Source organism: Entelurus aequoreus, linkage group LG07 (genome assembly GCF_033978785.1).
Source record: "Entelurus aequoreus isolate RoL-2023_Sb linkage group LG07, RoL_Eaeq_v1.1, whole genome shotgun sequence".
NCBI classification, from domain to species: domain Eukaryota; kingdom Metazoa; phylum Chordata; class Actinopteri; order Syngnathiformes; family Syngnathidae; genus Entelurus; species Entelurus aequoreus.
The window spans coordinates 12,105,892-12,124,623 of record NC_084737.1 but is presented as its reverse complement, the minus strand read 5'-3'; the positions used below and the strand labels follow the sequence as shown (position 1 = coordinate 12,124,623).

Here is an 18,732-nt window from a genome sequence, read left to right as displayed (position 1 = left end):
TGCTCACTGAAGCTGGTCACAAAGGTGCGACGCCAAATCACCCCCCAGGGAAACAAAAAGGTATGTAACGGAAAATAATAGAGTGGAACCTATTTACAATGAGAAACACTTTTGGGGAAGTTCACAACAAAAAATGATGTGAATAATTGAACAAAATTAAAATAAAATAAAATAAAATTTAGCTCGGCTACACATATTGCATCATTATGCCTCATTTGTAGCTATATTTGAGGTCATTTAGTTTCCTTTAAGTCCTCTTAATTCAATTTATATCTCATGACACACTATCTGTATGTAATATGGCTTTGAATTTTTTTGCGGCTCCAGACAGATTTGTTTTTGTATTTTTGGTCCAATATGGCTCTTTCAACATTTTGGGTTGCCGACCCCTGCGATATAAGGCACAAAGGTGAGTTTTGTTGATGTTATTGACTTGTGGAGTGCTAATCAGACATATTTGGTCACTGCATTAATGCTAGCTAATCGATGCTAACATGCTATTTAGGCTAGCTATATGTACATACTGCATCATTATGCCTCATTTGTAGCTATATTTGAGGTCATTTAGTTTCCTTTAAGTCCTCTTAATTCAATGTATATCTCATGACACACTATCTGTATGTAATATGGCTTTGAATTTTTTGCGGCTCCAGACAGATTTGTTTTTGTATTTTTGGTCCAATATGGCTCTTTCAACATTTTGGGTTGCCGACCCCTGCGATATAGTAATTTTCTGTATCGCGCAGACAAACCCGCAATATATTGAGTATATCGATATATTGCCCAGCCCTAATATTATATATATATATATATATATATATATATATATATATATATATATATATATATATATATATATATATATATAAATATATAAATATATATATATATATATATATATATATATATATATATATATATATATATATATATATATATATATATATATATATATATATATATAATATATATGTGTGTGTATGGGCTTTTTTGTGGCCCTAAAGATTTTTTTATGTGGCCCCAATTTTGTATTTAATAATATTTGTTACTAAAATTAAATGTCTGAAAGGCCGTCACCCTGAACCTAACATGTCCTCACAAATACACACTCAGTACTGTATGTTTACATGTAGTAAAAAAAAAACACATTGGCAAAATTTGATTGAAACTAGCTTTATAAAAAAAACATGCAAAAACCTTATTAATGATAAGCGTTTTGCATGCAGAGACAGACAGACGGATTTCCTTTTATTGTCATTCAAATTTGAACTTTACAGTACAGATAAGAACTAAACATTGTTGCATTAGCTCGTGGTAGTATACTGTACAACCCTATCTTATTGTCATGTTTATTGGAATAAGACATTTTGCAAACTGTTGGTTGAAATGACACAAAAACGAACACAAAACGGGAGAATGAGTCCGACAATTGACTACAATATTACAAATTAAAATAGGTTGTTTTGATAGAGACTGTAAATCGCCCAGAGTCAGCTGGGATAGGCTCCAGCGTGCCTGGGAGCTTAACTCAGACAAGCGGCGTAGAAAATGGATAAATGAGCTTGCCGTTAGTTTAACGGGATGTTGCTCAGGCTCAGTCACAAATAGGCGAGCTGTGCGTTCAAATCTCCGTCGTCGTCTCCTCGTGGTTGGCGGCGTCCTCGTCCACCGAATACGAGCCCTTGTTCTTCATCACCTTCACCGCCACGAAGAGCACCGCCGCCGTGTTTGCCATGCACAGTAATGTCAGCATCTGTGTGGTCGCGACAAAACACACACATGTGACACGTGTCACTACCGAAATAAAAGCGTGAAGAGATTACATTTACCAAAGAGTGGAATACAACAATATCGATCTGCCGAAAGTGAACTTTTTGAATGTTTTGAGGTTGCGCTGCATGTTAACTGAATTTGTTAACATAATTAGGCACACAACTTCACATGTGAATATAAATACAGTCTATTATACAGCATTCACATGTGAAAAACATAAATGCAGTCTATTATACAGCATTATTCACATGTGAATAACATAAATATAGTCTATTATACAGCATTATTCACATGTGAATAACATAAATATAGTCTATTATACAGCATTATTCACATGTGAATAATATAAATACAGTCTATTATACAGCATTATTCACATGTGAATAATATAAACACAGTCTATTATACAGCATTATTCACATGTGAATAATATAAACAGTCTATTATACAGCATTATTCGCATGTGAATAATATAAATACAGTCTATTATACAGCATTATTCACATGTGAATAATATAAATACAGTCTACTATACAGCATTATTCACATGTGAATAATGTAAATACAGTCTATTATACAGCATTATTCACATGTGATTAACATAAATACAGTATACAGCATTATTCACATGTGAATAATATAAACACAGTCTATTATACAGCATTATTCACATATGAATAATATAAACACAGTCTATTATACAGCACTATTCACATGTGAATAATATACATAGTCTAATATACAGCATTATTCACATGTGAATAATATAAAATATTATACAGCATTATTCACATGTGAATAACATAAATACAGTCTATTATACAGCATTATTCACATATGAATAATATATAAACACAGTCTATTATACAGCATTATTCACATGTGAATAATATACATAGTCTATTATACGGCATTATTCACATGTGAATAATATACATACAGTCTATTATACAGCATTATTCACATGTGAATAATATACATAGTCTATTATACAGCATTATTCACATGTGAATAATATAAATACAGTCTATTATACAGCATTATTCACATGTGAATAATATAAACATAGTCTATTATACAGCATTATTCACATGTGAATAATGTAAATACAGTCTATTATACAGCATTATTCACATGTGAATAACAAATACAGTATTATACAGCATTATTCACACGTGAATAATATAAACACAGTCTATTATACAGCATTATTCACATATGAATAATATATAAACACAGTCTATTATACAGCATTATTCACATGTGAATAATATACATAGTCTATTATACGGCATTATTCACATGTGAATAATATACATACAGTCTATTATACAGCATTATTCACGTGAATAATATACATAGTCTATTATACAGCATTATTCACATGTGAATAATATATATTATACAGCATTATTCACATGTGAATAATATAAACATAGTCTATTATACAGCATTATTCACATGTGAATAATGTAAATACAGTATTATACAGCATTATTCACATGTGAATAATATAAACATAGTCTATTATACAGCATTATTCACATGTGAATAATGTAAATACAGTCTATTATACAGCATTATTCACATGTGAATAACAAATACAGTATTATACAGCATTATTCACACGTGAATAATATAAACACAGTCTATTATACAGCATTATTCACATATGAATAATATATAAACACAGTCTATTATACAGCATTATTCACATGTGAATAATATACATACAGTCTATTATACAGCATTATTCACATGTGAATAATATAAATACAGTCTATTATACAGCATAATTCACATGTGAATAACATAAATACATTATATTATACAGCATTATTCACATGTGAATAATATACATACATTTACAGTTCATGTACAGTCAAAAGGAACATATGCATTACACAGTCTGATGGCTGTCAGTATGAAGGACTAATATACTTCAAGATGTCAAGTCTTACCAGGTAGATCACCCACGACTTCTCCTGGACGCTCACCGCCGGGTTGCTGGAGTCCCACACACTCTCAGCGTGGCCGTAGTCCAGATTCAAGACCCCTCTGGGCAGCACTCGGACCCCCCAGTAAGCCTTCTTCACCCTCCTGGTGGCGGCGTCCAGCACGTCGCAGCGGTACGTCCCTGGTGGACACGCTCGTGGTGACGTCATGGCGAGCCGGGGTAGGTTGGATTAAGGACATACCTGCGTGCTCCTCCTCCACGGGGTCCAGAACCAGCAGGTCCAACGTGGGGCTGTGCCAGCGGGCGAAGAGCGTGTCGTCAGAGGTGATCAGCCCCCGGGCGCGGAACCACGACACCCTGAGAGCCGCACACAGACACGGGGGCAAGTCATTTCACCCAAGCTCAATCTTTTTGTGACGTCACCACTGAAGCATACCAGGGACGTGAAAAGGGCGATGATAACCATAGAACAGGAAATGCCCCCAAAATGAGCTAAAAAAGCTTAGCATGCGTTCAATTACAAAATATTTGACCTGCAATATTAGCTAAATAGCTAATATTAACATTAATTTCCTGGCAAGATATAGTCAAGTACCAAACTATATGACTTTTAAATGAATGCCCCCAAAATGAGCTAAAAAAGCTAGGATGCTAACATGTTAATAGTTAGCATGTGTTAAATTTAAAAATATTTGAACTGCAATATTAGCTAAATAGCTAATATTAACATTAAATTCCTGGCAAGATACAGTCAAGTACCAAAATATATGACTTTTAAATGAATGCCCCCAAAATGAGCTAAAAAAAGCTAGCATGCTAACATGTTAATAGTTAGCATGTGTTAAATTTTAAAATATTTGATCTGCAATATTAGCTCAATAGCTAATACATTAGCTTCCTGGCAAGATACAGTCAAATACCAAAATATATGACTTTTAAATGAATGCCCCCAAAATGAGCTAAAAAAGCTAGCACGCTAACATTTTCATAGTTAGCATGCGTTAAATTGCAAAATATTTGAACTGCAATATTAGCTCAATAGCTAATATTAACATTAATTTCCTGGTAAGATATAGTCAAGTACCAAAATATATGACTTTTAAATGAATGCCCCCAAAATGAGCTAAAAAAGCTAGCATGCTAACATGTTAATAGTTAGCATGTGTTAAATTTTAAAATATTTGATCTGCAATATTAGCTCAATAGCTAATACATTAGCTTCCTGGCAAGATACAGTCAAATACCAAAATATATGACTTTTAAATGAATGCCCCCAAAATGAGCTAAAAAAGCTAGCACGCTAACATTTTCATAGTTAGCATTACATTCTGCGGCTTACATTCTAAATGTAATGCATGCGTTAAATTGCAAAATATTTGAACTGCAATATTAGCTCAATAGCTAATATTAACATTAATTTCCTGGTAAGATATAGTCAAGTACCAAAATATATGACTTTTAAATGAATGCCCCCAAAATTTGCTAAAAAAAGCTAGCATGCTAACATGTTAATAGTTAGTAAGCGTTAAATTGCAAAATATTTGTTTACTCTGAGGTGTGTACTTGAAAGATTAGCTCAAAAGCTAGCATGTTAACGTTAGCATGCTAGCAAGATAGTAAGAAGAAATATATGAGTTGTCTGTCTATGAAATTAGCTAAAAAAAAATGCTATAATGTTAGCATGCTAATAGTAAGCATACGTGAAATAACAAAATATTTCACTCTGAGGTGTGTACCTGAAAAATTAGCTCAAAAGCTAGCATGTTAACATTAGCATGCTAGCAAGATGGTAAGAAAAAATTGAGTTGTGTGTATATCTATGAAAAGAAAAAGAAAATTTAAATGCTATGTTAGCATGCTAATAGTAAGCATACGTGAAATAACAAATTATTTCACTCTGAGGTGTGTACCTGAAAAATTAGCTCAAAAGCTAGCATGTTAACATTAGCATGCTAGCAAGATAGTAAGAAAAATAGAGTTGTGTGTATATCTATGAAATTAGCTTAAAAAAAATGCTATAATGTTAACATGCTAATAGTAAGCATATGTAAAATGACGAAAACTTTGATTCTGAGGTGTGTACCTGCAACATTAGCTTAAAAATTGGCATATTAACATTAGCATGCTAGCAAGATAGTCAAGTAAAAAACTACATGAATTTTGTGCGTATCTGCAAAATGAGCTGGAAAAAAGCTAGCATGCTAACAGTAAACATACATGAAATAACAAAATATTTGACTCTGAGGTGCGTACCTGCAAAATTAGCTCAAACGCAAGCATATTAACATTAGCATGCTAGCAAGATAGTCAAGTTGACTAGTGTGTATATCTGCAAACTGAGCTAAAAAATCTATCATGCTAACAGTAAGCATACGTGAAATAAAATATTTCACTCTGAGATGTGTACCTGAAAAAGTAGCTCAAAAGCTAGCATGTTAACATTATCATGCTAGCAAGATAGTAAGACATATGAGTTATGAATTTAGCTTTAAAAAAATGCTATAGTTAGCATTCTAATAGTAAGCATATGTGACTGAATATTTGACTTTGAGGTATAGTAGCTAAAAAGCTAGAATTCTAATATTAGCATTTTAGCAAACTAACATTTTAACTTTGGAATGGTTTGAAAAATGTAAACGTTTGTAAAATTGTCCGGTCATTTCGAAAAGGAAAACATTTCCTGGAAAATGTGGAATACCTGGAAATGTGGGGATTGTATGTGTTTTTTTATGTCAATTCGGTGTTCTATGGTTATCGTCACACTTCTCCATTATCGCCATCGCGTGTGGTGACGTCAACAGGCGAGGTGTTTTCGGAGGGCGGTCCTCACCTCCACGAAAGCCTCCTCACCACCTCGGCGTTCTTCGCCAGCAGGCAGTCCAGCTCCACCCTCTCCCCCGTCGTCACGGTAACGGTCTTCAGGCCGCACCGCCACGACTCCCGACACGTGACCGTCACGTCGCGACACCGCTCCGTCACGTCCGACGGCGGCGTCCGCGCGGCGGCTCCCGCGTCCTCCAGCGCCCCCTCGGCGTCTTTCAGGTCGCACACCCGCTGCACCTTCACCCCCAGGCCGCAGGTGGCGCTGCAGGGCGTGCTGCTGGTGACCACCTGCACCTGCACCGGCGCCGGCTCCTCCCCCTGAGCCGCAAGCGGGAAAAGGAGGATAAGGAAGAAGACGAGAGCCATGACTCGAAGCTCCAAAAGTAGTGAAAGTGGCGGGGAGTACGTCAAGGTGCCGACTAACAACTAACGCCGAACGTACGTACGCAGCGGTCGCGGTGACGTCACGTTTAAAAAGGGAATACGTGCGCCCGAGTTTAAATAAAAGCGTATGAACGATGACGTCACCGAGACGGTAACCACGACAACGCCGAGCGGTATTTTCATAAACAAAACCTTTCAACGCGTTTAGTGTGTCATTTATGTCATTATTTGTGTAACTGTACACGCTTTTACGTGTGTTTTATTGAACCATGTTGATATTATGTGCCAAATTGTGTATTTTGACTCGGCCTGCAGTTCTTCTCGTGGCCAGCAGATGTCAGACAAACATGTTGCATGGGTTCTTAACCTTTTTTTTTTTTTTTTTTCCCACAACACCGGGGCCCAACTCGAATATTAACACTGATTTATTCAATGTTTATTTATACAGCCCTAAATCACAAGTGTCTCAAAGGGCTGCACAAGCCACAACGACATCCTCGGTACAGAGCCCACATAAGGGCAAGGAAAAACTCACAACACAGTGGGATGTCAATGTGAATGACAATGAGAAACCTTGGAGAGGACCGCAGATGTGGGTGACCAGATGCAATGGGCGTCGAGTGGGTCTAGCACAGGGGTCACCAACCTTTTTGAAACCAAGAGCTACTTTTTGGGTACTGATTAATGCGAAGGGCTACCAGTTTGATACACACTTAAATAAATTGCCAATTTGCTCAATTTACCTTTAACTCTATGTTATTATTAACAATTAATGATATTTACACTTAATTGAACGGTTTAAAAGACGAGAAAACACGAAAACAATGACAATTATATTTTGAAACATAGTTTATCTTCACTTTCGACTCTAAAATTCAAAATTCAACCGAAAAAAAGAAGAGAAAAACTAGCTAATTCGAATCTTTTTGAAAAAATTACAAAAAGAATTTATGGAACATCATTAGTAATTTTTCCTGATTAAGATTAATTTTAGAATTTTGATGACATGTTTTAAGTAGGTTAAAATCCAATCTGCACTTTGTTGGAATATATAACAAATTGGACCAAGCTATATTTCTAACAAAGACAAATCATTATTTCTTCTAGATTTTCTAGAACAAAAATTTTAAAAGAAATACAAAAGACTTTGAAATAAGATTTAAATTTGATTCCACAGATTTTGTAGATTTGCCAGAATAATTTTTTTGAATTTTAATCATAATAAGTTTGAAGAAATATTTCACAAATATTCTTCGTCGAAAAAACAGAAGCTAAAATGAAGAATTAAATTAAAATGTATTACTCTTTACAATGAAAAAAATAAATTTATTTGAACATTGATTTTTGTCAGGAAAGAAGAGGAAGGAAATTAAAAGGTAAATAGGTACATGTGTTTAAAAATCCTAAAATCATTTTTAAGGTTGTATTTTTTCTCTAAAATTGTCTTTCTGAAAGTTATAAGAAGCAAAGTAAAAAACATAATGAATTTATTTAAACAAGTGAAGACCAAGTCTTTAAAATATTTTCTTGGATTTTCAAATTCTATTTGAGTTTTGTCTCTCTTAGAATTAAAAATGTCAGGCAAAGCGAGACCAGCTTGCTAGTAAATAAATACAATTTAAAAAATAGAGGCAGCTCACTGGTAAGTGCTGCCATTTGAGCTATTTTTAGAACAGGCCAGCGGGCTACTCATCTGGTCCTTACGGGCTACCTGGAGCCCGCGGGCACCACGTTGGTGACCCCTGGTCTAGCATAATATTGTGAAAGTCCAGTCCATAGTGGATCTAACATAATATTGAGAGTCCAGCAGGAGACCATCCGGAGCGGAGACGGCTCAGCAGCGCAGAGATGTCCCCAACCGATGCACAGGCGAGCGGTCCACCCCGGGTCCCGACTCTGGGCAGCCAGCACTTCATCCATGGCCACCGGACCTGTGCCGCCCCCCTCCACAAGGGATAGGGGGGCAGAGGAGAAAAGAAAAGAAACGGCAGATCAACTGGTATCAACTCATATTCATATCAACAACAACAGATGATTGTTTTATCCGCGTTGAAGTGAACTAAGACACACTTGGACAAAGATTATTTACATGAATGGAAATCAGCAAGGGACCCAGAACAGAACCATGGGGTGCTTCTTGAGTTACTGAGGGAGTATGTCGGACCCCATTTTAGAACAAGGTGGCAGGAGCAACCTTATCAAAGTAGTCCGTGTACAGCTTGTGGAGCAGAAACCAGTAAGGATGTACTTTTTATACTCGCATTCAATGTGTGGAGGCACATGTCAACGCACACCCGAACGATTTGGACGTGTCTTTGTCGGGTTCATGGCCACCAGAGGAGGCCTGAATCAGGTCGGGTGTGTGTGGGTGTGTGTGTGGAAGGTGTGAGAACGTGGCATGGAGCGTGTTCTTTGAGGCCGCCAACTCACCTCCGGCAACGGTCTGAGTCAGGCAGACACACCGCGGCCCCTCGTGTGTGTGTGTGTGTGTGTGTGTGTGTGTGTGTGTGTGTGTGTGTGTGTGTGTGTGTGTGTGTGTGTGTGTGTGTGTGTGTGTGTGTGTGTGTGGAGGCACATGGATTTGCAGGTGGCTTTGAGAAAATACTGTCCGTAAGTGACTTGTAATAAGCAGTGTTGGGACTAACGTGTTACTGTAACGCCGTTAGTTTCGCCGGTAACTAGTGATCTAACGCGTTATTTTTTATATTCAGTAACTCAGTTACCGTTACTACACGATGCGTTACTGCGTTATTTTACGTTATTTTTTATGTAGTATCGGCTAGAAACAGAAGATCTGAGTGTGTTTTATTGGAGCGCTGCAGTGTCGTCCTTCTGAATGTCACAAGCCGGAGGCGCGCTCTGGGTGTGGGTGTGGGGAGGGGAGGGAAGAGGGTGGGGCGTGTCTGTGTTTACTAACAACGGAGCCACAGTCGAGTGTCTTAACATGGAGATATTTTCACTTTTTTTTTTTTTGTCGAGCACAAAGAAAATAACATTTTAGTTAAATGTAAGTTGTGTCTTGGATCTAAGATCCCGTCTACTGCCCAAAACAACAATTCAAATCTGCCTGGTTAGGCTTTGTGTATGTCACGTGTGCCTTCCTTAGGTGAAGCCAGGTTTACAGCTATGTTGTTATTATGCTGTTTGTTACTTATGTATGTTATGTTGCAGCTATTTAAAGGCCTACTGAAATGAAATGTTTTTATTTAAACGGGGATTGCAGATCCATTCTATGTGTCATACTTGATCATTTCGCGATATTGCCATATTTTTGCTGAAAGGGTTTAGTATAGAACAACGACGATAAAGTTAGCAACTTTTGGTCGCTGATAAAAAAAAGCCTTGCCTGTACCGGAAGTAGCGTGACGTCACAGGAGGAAGGATTCTTCACAATTCCCCGTTGTTTACAGTGGAGCGAGAGAGATTCGGAGCGAGAGAGATTCGGAGCGAGAAAGCGACGATTACCCCATTAATTTGAGCGAGGATGAAAGATTTGTGGATGAGGAACATTAGAGTGAAGGACTAGAGAGGCGGTGCAGGGTGTATCTTTTTTTGCTCTGACCGTAACTTAGGTACAAGGTCTCATTGGATTCCACACACTCTCCTTTTTCTATTGTGGATCACGGATTTGTATTTTAAACCACCTCAGATACTATATCCTCTTGAAAATGAGAGTCGAGAACGCGAAATGGACATTAACAGTGACTTTTATCTCCACGACAATACATCGTTGACACACTTTAGCTACGGCGCTAACGTGATAGCATCGGGCTCAAATGCAGATAGAAACCAAATTTAAAAAAACCCTGACTGGAAGGATAGACAGAAGATCAACAATACTATTAAACCATGAACATGTAAATACACTGTTAATAATTTCCAGCTTGGCGAAGCTTAACAATTGAAGCTAACTTAGCTACGGAACTAACGTGATAGCATCAGGCTCAAATGCAGATAGAAACAAAATTTAAAAAAAAACTGACTGGAAGGATAGACAGAAGATCAACAATACTATTAAACCATGAACATGTAAATACACGGTTAATAATTTCCAGCTTGGCGAAGCTTAACAATTGAAGCTAACTACGGAACGGCGGCGGCGGGCGTTGTAGCTTTCGACGACACCCCGGCCGCCATCAGAGTCGGCAAGAAACATATATTTCCCCAAAGTTACGTACGTGACATGCACATAGCGACACGCACGTACGGGCAAGCGATCAAATGTTTGGAAGCCAAAGCTGCGTACTCACGGTAGTGCGTCTGCTATCCAGCTCAAACACAACACAACCTCCTGGTTGTGTTGCTGTAGTCTGCCGCTAATACACCAATCGCACCTACAACTTTCTTATTTGCAGTCTCCATTGTCCATTAAACAAATTGCAAAAGATTCACCAACACAGATGTCCAGAATACTGTGGAATTGTTCGATGAAAACAGAGCAGTTTGTATGGTGACACATTGGGTACGAATACTTCCGTTGCCGTCGTGACGTCACGCGCATACGTCATCATACATAGACGTTTCCAACCGGAAGTTTAGCGGGAAATTTAAAATGTCACTTTATAAGTTAACCCGGCCGTATTGGCATGTGTTGCAATGTTAAGATTTCATCATTGATATATAAACTATCAGACTGCGTGGTCGGTAGTAGTGGCTTTCAGTAGGCCTTTAAAATAGTTTTGTCAATTTGTTCTGGCCTGAAATAAATTGGCCCTTTGAAACATATATTTGTCTTTGTGTGTTGTACCTAGAGCACATTGCTTAGCAGAGTTCAGTGATGCAAATGCATGTCAAAATGATCAACAGATTGTATTATTCTCCAGTGCAATAACAGTACTGAAATGAAGGTTAAAAGGGCATTAATGGGAGATTTTTTAAAAACAAGTTACTAAATAGTTACTTTTCACAGTAACGCATTACTTTTTGGTGTAAGTAACTGAGTTAGTAACTGAGTTACTTTTGAAATATAGTAACTGTAACTAGTTACTGGATTTCAGTAACTAACCCAACACTGGTAATAAGTATTACTTTCCCTTTATCAATACTACTGTTGATTGTTTGCACATGATTGTGTTTTTCAGACCGTTCCTACAGACATAAAAGATCGTTGACACCAATCAATCAATATTTGAGGTACACAATTCATCTTCTGGTTCATGACTTCAAAACTAAAAGATAACATTTTAAAATGTAATGTATGCTGCTTACTAAGTAGAGATTGAAAATGGTTGAAAATAGTAGTACAAATAAAAATTAAAGCTGCAAGCAGCATTGGTCGGGTCCGCCTTCTGGCAGGTGCTAGTCCTAGGTGTCCAATACTTTAGTCCAGTGGTAGTCCTGAGTGAGACCTACATAGAGGTTTTGGTTTCGTGTCTCTACGATATTGGTACTGGGAGTTAGAGGAAGTTGTGTCTGAGTTCACATTGTCATTATAGGCTATTGTGTGTATTGAGGCCAAAGAAGGTCTAATTGCATTTTCGTTGTCATTTTTGGCACCGTAGCAGCATCAGTGCTGCGGGTCTTTGAAGGCTCGTAAAATCAAAACGGTAGCACTAAATAAAAATCCGTATAGAACTTTTAATCAGAAGGGTTCAATCTCTCTCCTGTAGCAGTTTGAAGCCGAAACGACAAACGCGCTCAGAGGAGATAATGTTTGATGTTTGGTGACCGTTTGGTACAAAAATGTTGTTTTGAAATGGAGATAACAAACTTCCTGTTGATTTTTGCTGAAGGGTGTCAATGTATGAAATGTAGGTCTAGGCAAGACCTACGTAGAGGTATTTTTTTTCATGTCTCTACGACGTTCCTACCGGAAGTTACAAGCAGTTTTGTCAGAGTTTTCCTCTGAGGAGCAGTTTTTTGTCAGTTTTTTCCAAAAATTATGTAGAGCACAATTTTGAGTTTTGGGGTTAGGTTTTTTTTTTAGATCGCAGTTTCCACCAGTCCCGATGTGTGTGAGAAGTTTGGTGAGTTTTGAAGTATTTTAAGGGGGTCAAATTAGAGGTCAAAGACGTAAAAAGCAGTGTTTTTAGTACATTTTTGTATAAAATGGGAAATTGCCAACTCCCTGTTGATTTTCGCCCGAGAATGTGTCATTATGAGTTGTAGGTCTAGAGCAGACCTACATACAGGTTTTTGTTTCATGTCTCTACGACCTTCCTAGTGGGAGTTACAGGCAGTTTGTTTTTTTTTTTTCCTAGGGGGCGCTAGAGCTTAATTTTGTTTTTTGGGGTTAGGTTTTTGTATTAAAGTGTGCTGTACCCGAGTTTGGATGTGTGTAAAAAATTTGGTGAGTTTTGAAGCATGTTAAGGGGGGCGTAGTAGTGCGCAAAGCTGCGGAAGAAAGAAAAATAATAATAATAATAATAATAATAAAACCTTACAATTTCAATAGGGTCCTTTCGTCCCATTGCAAAAGGACTCCCTTTGGGATTCCTTTTGAAAAGGTCCTGTGCGGACCCTAATAACTAGGTGTCCAATACTTTTGTCCAGTGGTAGTCCTGAGTGAGACCTACATAGAGGTTTTTGTTTCGTGTCTCTACGATATTGGTACTGGGAGTTAGAGGAAGTTGTGTCTGAGTTCACATTGTCATTATAGGCTATTGTGTGTATTGAGGCCAAAGAAGGTCTAATCGCAGTTTCGTTGTCATTTTTGGCACCGTAGCAGCATCAGTGCTGCGGGTCTTTGAAGGCTCGTAAAATCAAAACGGTAGCACTAAATAAAAATCCGTACGCATCTTTTAATCAGAAGGGTTCAATCTCTCTCCTGTAGCAGTTTGAAGCCGAAACGACAAACGGGCTCAGAGGAGATAATGTTTGATGTTTGGTGACCGTTTGGTACAAAAATGTTGTTTTGAAATGGAGATAACAAACTTCCTGTTGATTTTTGCTGAAGGGTGTCAATGTATGAAATGTAGGTCTAAATGAGACCTACGTAGAGGTATTTTTTTCATGTCTCTACGACGTTCCTACCGGAAGTTACAAGCAGTTTTGTCCGATTTTTCCTCTGAGGAGCAGTTTTTTCTCTTTTTTTTCCAAAAATTATGTAGAGCACAATTTTGAGTTTTGGGATTTGGTTTTTTTTTTAGATCACAGTTTCCACCAGTCCCGATGTGTGTGCGAATTTTGGTGAGTTTTGAAGTATTTTAAGGGGGTCAAATTAGAGGTCAAAAATCAAAAAAGAGTGTTTTTAGTCATTTTTTGTCTTGAAGGGGAAATTGCCAACTTCCTGTTGGTTTTCGCCCGAAGAAGTGAAATTATGAATTGTAGGTCTAACTGAGACCTACATACAGGTTTTGGTTTCATGTCTCTACGACCTTCCTAGTGGGAGTTATAGGCAGTTTTCTACCTAGGGGGCGCTAGAGAGCAAGTGTATTTTTTTGGGTTTGGTTTTTTGACTAAAGTCTGCTGGCACACTTTTTGGATGTGTGTAAAAAATTTGGTGAGTTTTGAAGCATGTTAAGGGGGGCGTAGTAGTGCGCAAAGCTGCGGAAGAAAAAAGAATAATAATTAAAGCTGCAAGCAGCATTGGTCGGGTCCGCCTTCTGGCAGGTGCTAGTCCTAGGTGTCCAATACTTTTTTCCAGTGGTAGTCCTGAGTGAGACCTACATAGAGGTTTTTGTTTCGTGTCTCTACGATATTGGTACTGGGAGTTAGAGGAAGTTGTGTCTGAGTTCACATTGTCATTATAGGGTATTGTGTGTATTGAGGCCAAAGAAGGTCTAATCGCAGTTTCGTTGTCATTTTTGGCACCGTAGCAACTTTAGTGCTGCGGGTCTTTGAAGGCTCGTAAAATCAAAACGGTAGCACTAATCACCACTCGTTCGTCAACTTTTAATCAGAAGGGTTCAATGTCTCTCCTGTAGCAGTTTGAAGCCGAAACGACAAACGCGCTCAGAGGAGATAATGTTTGATGTTTGGTGACCGTTTTGTACAAAAATGTTGTTTTGAAGGAGGAATAGCAAACTTCCTGTTGATTTTTGCTGAAGGATGTCAATCTATGAAATGTAGGTCTAGGCAACACCTACATAGAGGTATTTTTTTCATGTCTCTACGACGTTCCTACCGGAAGTTACAAGCAGTTTTGTCAGAGTTTTCCTCTGAGGAGCAGTTTTTTCTCTTTTTTTTTCAAAAATTATGTAGAGCACAATTTTGAGTTTTGGGATTCGGTTTTTTTTTTAGATCACAGTTTCCACCAGTCCCAATGTGTGTGAGAAGTTTGGTGAGTTTTGAAGTATTTTAAGGGGGTCAAATTAGAGGTCAAAAATCAAAAATGAGTGTTTTTAGTCATTTTTTGTCTTGAAGGGGAAATTGCCAACTTCCTGTTGGTTTTCGCCCGAAGAAGTGAAATTATGAATTGTAGGTCTAACTGAGACCTACATACAGGTTTTGGTTTCATGTCTCTACGACCTTCCTCGTGGGAGTTATAGGCAGTTTTCTACCTAGGGGGCGCTAGAGAGCAAGTGTATTTTTTTGGGTTTGGTTTTTTGACTAAAGTCTGCTGGCACACTTTTTGGATGTGTGTAAAAAATTTGGTGAGTTTTGAAGCATGTTAAGGGGGGCGTAGTAGTGCGCAAAGCTGCGGAAGAAAAAAGAATAATAATAATAATAAAACCTTACAATTTCAATAGGGTCCTTTCGTCCCATTGCAAAAGGACTCCCTTTGGGATTCCTTTTGAAAAGGTCCTGTGCGGACCCTAATTAAAGCTGCAAGCAGCATTGGTCGGGTCCGCCTTCTGGCAGGTGCTAGTCCTAGGTGTCCAATACTTTAGTCCAGTGGTAGTCCTGAGTGAGACCTACATAGAGGTTTTTGTTTCGTGTCTCTACGATATTGGTACTGGGAGTTAGAGGAAGTTGTGTCTGAGTTCACATTGTCATTATAGGGTATTGTGTGTATTGAGGCCAAAGAAGGTCTAATCGCAGTTTCGTTGTCATTTTTGGCACCGTAGCAACTTTAGTGCTGCGGGTCTTTGAAGGCTCGTAAAATCAAAACGGTAGCACTTATTAAAAATCCGTACGCATCTTGTAATCAGAAGGGTTCAATCTCTCTCCTGTAGCAGTTTGAAGCCGAAACGACAAACGCGCTCAGAGGAGATAATGTTTGATGTTTGGTGACCGTTTGGTACAAAAATGTTGTTTTGAAATGGAGATAACAAACTTCCTGTTGATTTTTGCTGAAGGGTGTCAATGTATGAAATGTAGGTCTAGGCAAGACCTACATAGAGGTATTTGTTTCATGTCTCTACGACGTTCCTACCGGAAGTTACAAGCAGTTTTGTCAGAGTTTTCCTCTGAGGAGCAGTTTTTTCTCTTTTTTTTTCAAAAATTATGTAGAGCACAATTTTGAGTTTTGGGATTCGGTTTTTTTTTTAGATCACAGTTTCCACCAGTCCCAATGTGTGTGAGAAGTTTGGTGAGTTTTGAAGTATTTTAAGGGGGTCAAATTAGAGGTCAAAAATCAAAAATGAGTGTTTTTAGTCATTTTTTGTCTTGAAGGGGAAATTGCCAACTTCCTGTTGATTTTCGCCCGAAGAAGTGAAATTATGAATTGTAGGTCTAACTGAGACCTACATACAGGTTTTGGTTTCATGTCTCTACGACCTTCCTAGTGGGAGTTATAGGCAGTTTTCTACTTAGGGGGCGCTAGAGAGCAAGTGTATTTTTTTGGGTTTGGTTTTTTGACTAAAGTCTGCTGGCACACTTTTTGGATGTGTGTAAAAAATTTGGTGAGTTTTGAAGCATGTTAAGGGGGGCTAAGTAGTGCGCAAAGCTGCGGAAAAATAATAATAATAATAATAATAATAAACATTACAATTTCAATAGGGTCCTTTCGTCCCATTGCAAAAGGACTCCCTTTGGGATTCCTTTTGAAAAGGTCCTGTGCGGACCCTAATAATAAAACCTTACAATTTCAATAGGGTCCTTTCGTCCCATTGCAAAAGGACTCCCTTTGGGATTCCTTTTGAAAAGGTCCTGTGCGGACCCTAATAACAATATTATTACAGTGTCTTAGGCGTATATCTTTCAAAATGCTACTATGTACATTATTTTATTCTAATATAATTTATATTTTGTCTCTTAATTTTAGTCATTTCAGTCAATTTAATTCCAAGGTAATATATGACATTGATGATATCAATAAACCTAACTTGCTCCTTTGGCTTATTATTAATAATATAACAGTATGCTGCATAGTAATATTTACAATGTATTGTATTATTTTGATTAGATTTGTATAATGTATTTCAAATAAATTCAATTGTAGATTAAATCATAAAGAAGGAATACATGACATTTAAAATAACAACAAAATAAATCATGGACGATGGTGGTAATAATAATCATAAGAATCATCATAATATAATAGTGCCCTACAAATATTGGCAATGTTTCAGGTTGTTTTTTTTAATTAACATTGGTATTCATTTCAATGGAAATAAGGGTAACAATAATCCTGAATAAGCCCAATTGGCTTCACAAAAGATAATAAATAATAGCAATAATAATTGTGATATTATTAATATTGCGTACATAGTTATGAATAAAATATGTGTAAAATATACTGAATTTCACTGTACATTTTATCCATCTTTGTTGTTGTTTTAATCCATTTGATTGTATTGTTTTGTTTTTGTTCAGTGTCCTTGAGTGCCTAGAAAGGCACCTTATAAGTAAACCATATTATTATTATTGTTTAAAATGATGAATAAAGAACCGGCCCTTTGTTTTGGAGGTTTTTGCTTGTCCGAAAAACATCAAATACAATTCGTATATTTTGCATGTGTGGCCAAATAATAAAACTCAAACTCACTCATTGAAAAATAGAAAAAAACATTAGAGCAATTATTGTTATGTATTGTAATGATAATAGGAAACACAAACAAATGTGTCACAAGTTTGTTTTAATTGGTTGATATATTTGTATTAGTTATTTGCTTAATTTTTTATAATTTTCTTTTTATTAAACAATTACACACTTAAACAGCATATATTGACAATGTATTGTATACAAACAAACCAAGGCACTTCCAGTGCATCTCAATATTACAGATAGATATTCACTAGGTTGAGCAATCAACATATTTATACAAACAAAAATGTTAAATAAATTAAACTAAGGGACAGTTCAAAATGATTAAAAAAAGAAATAAAATAAACTACACAAAATATAAATAAAATAATTATAAAAAATAAAAAAAACGTACATTCCTTCAATAAAAACATTATTTTAAGGGATTTTCTATTATTATTCGTATTAATAATTTGAAATCATTAATCCAATGGGAGAATTTGGGTTTTACTTTCAGAAATCAAGTTGTATGGATAAAAAAGAGTTTTCAGGGTGATATAAATAATAATTTCTCAATTGCTGTTTTTCATAAATATACCTAATTTAATCTCTTCCATAAAAAAAAGGGGGACATTAATGCTTCACACAAGTTAGGATGTGGACTTCCGCGTTCCCACGCCGCTCAAACGTGACCTGGCTGTGACGCAATGAGGCAAACCGACCAATAGGAACGGAGCAATGCCACGCGTCATTGGGGGCAGCGCTTGTGCTGCGTTCGGATGCTGTCGGAAACGAGGGCGTCGCGGCAAATCGTCACACCAAATTGGATTATTTGATTTTAAAAAAAGCATACGTGATTGTATGTTTTTCACTGTGTATTTACACTATGTTACTACAGTTGTCATTAAAAATGCATTTTTTTCTGAACAATACTCAAAATGGTAACTCTCGGGAAGACCGAATAATACTTATGGCGTGGGTTGTCGGCCATTGAACGCAGCAAGAG

At 37.1% G+C, this 18,732-nt stretch overlaps 2 protein-coding genes across 3 annotated transcripts in view; one reads left to right on the top strand and one right to left on the bottom strand.

The window, feature by feature from the left end:
• Positions 1–1,170: 1,170 nt before the first annotated feature.
• On the bottom strand, positions 1,171–6,955 carry tmem81 (transmembrane protein 81). Its single transcript, XM_062052592.1, has 4 exons — positions 6,561–6,955; positions 3,972–4,087; positions 3,735–3,910; positions 1,171–1,753 (listed from the first exon to the last, which is right to left on the bottom strand). Exons 1-4 carry the CDS (start codon positions 6,917–6,919, stop codon positions 1,622–1,624), a joined length of 783 nt encoding a protein of 260 aa, XP_061908576.1. The 5' UTR covers positions 6,920–6,955; the 3' UTR covers positions 1,171–1,621.
• A 14-nt stretch (positions 6,956–6,969) lies between these two features.
• Positions 6,970–18,732, top strand: part of LOC133653384 (cryptochrome-1-like) — a 47,337-nt gene continuing 35,574 nt past the window's right edge. The window contains exon 1 of one of the 2 annotated variants that reach the window (XM_062052587.1): positions 6,970–6,991. The gene's annotated coding sequence lies outside the window, so the exon portion shown is untranslated. Of the gene's footprint in view, positions 6,992–12,021; positions 12,071–18,732 lie in introns of those variants that run through there. The other variant, XM_062052586.1, reaches the window with a different exon arrangement.

What these genes read in the sequence shown, in the direction of transcription:
- tmem81 (XM_062052592.1), bottom strand. Translation starts at nt 6,919, where the DNA reads ATGGCTCTCGTCTTCTTCCTTATCCTCCTTTTCCCGCTTGCGGCTCAG. An exon ending in GTGAGGAGGCTTTCGTGGAG is followed by an intron (nt 4,088 to 6,560) that starts GTGAGGACCGCC and finishes TGCGGCTCTCAG; the next exon opens with GGTGTCGTGGTTCCGCGCCC. An exon ending in CGTGGAGGAGGAGCACGCAG is followed by an intron (nt 3,911 to 3,971) that starts GTATGTCCTTAA and finishes CGTGTCCACCAG; the next exon opens with GGACGTACCGCTGCGACGTG.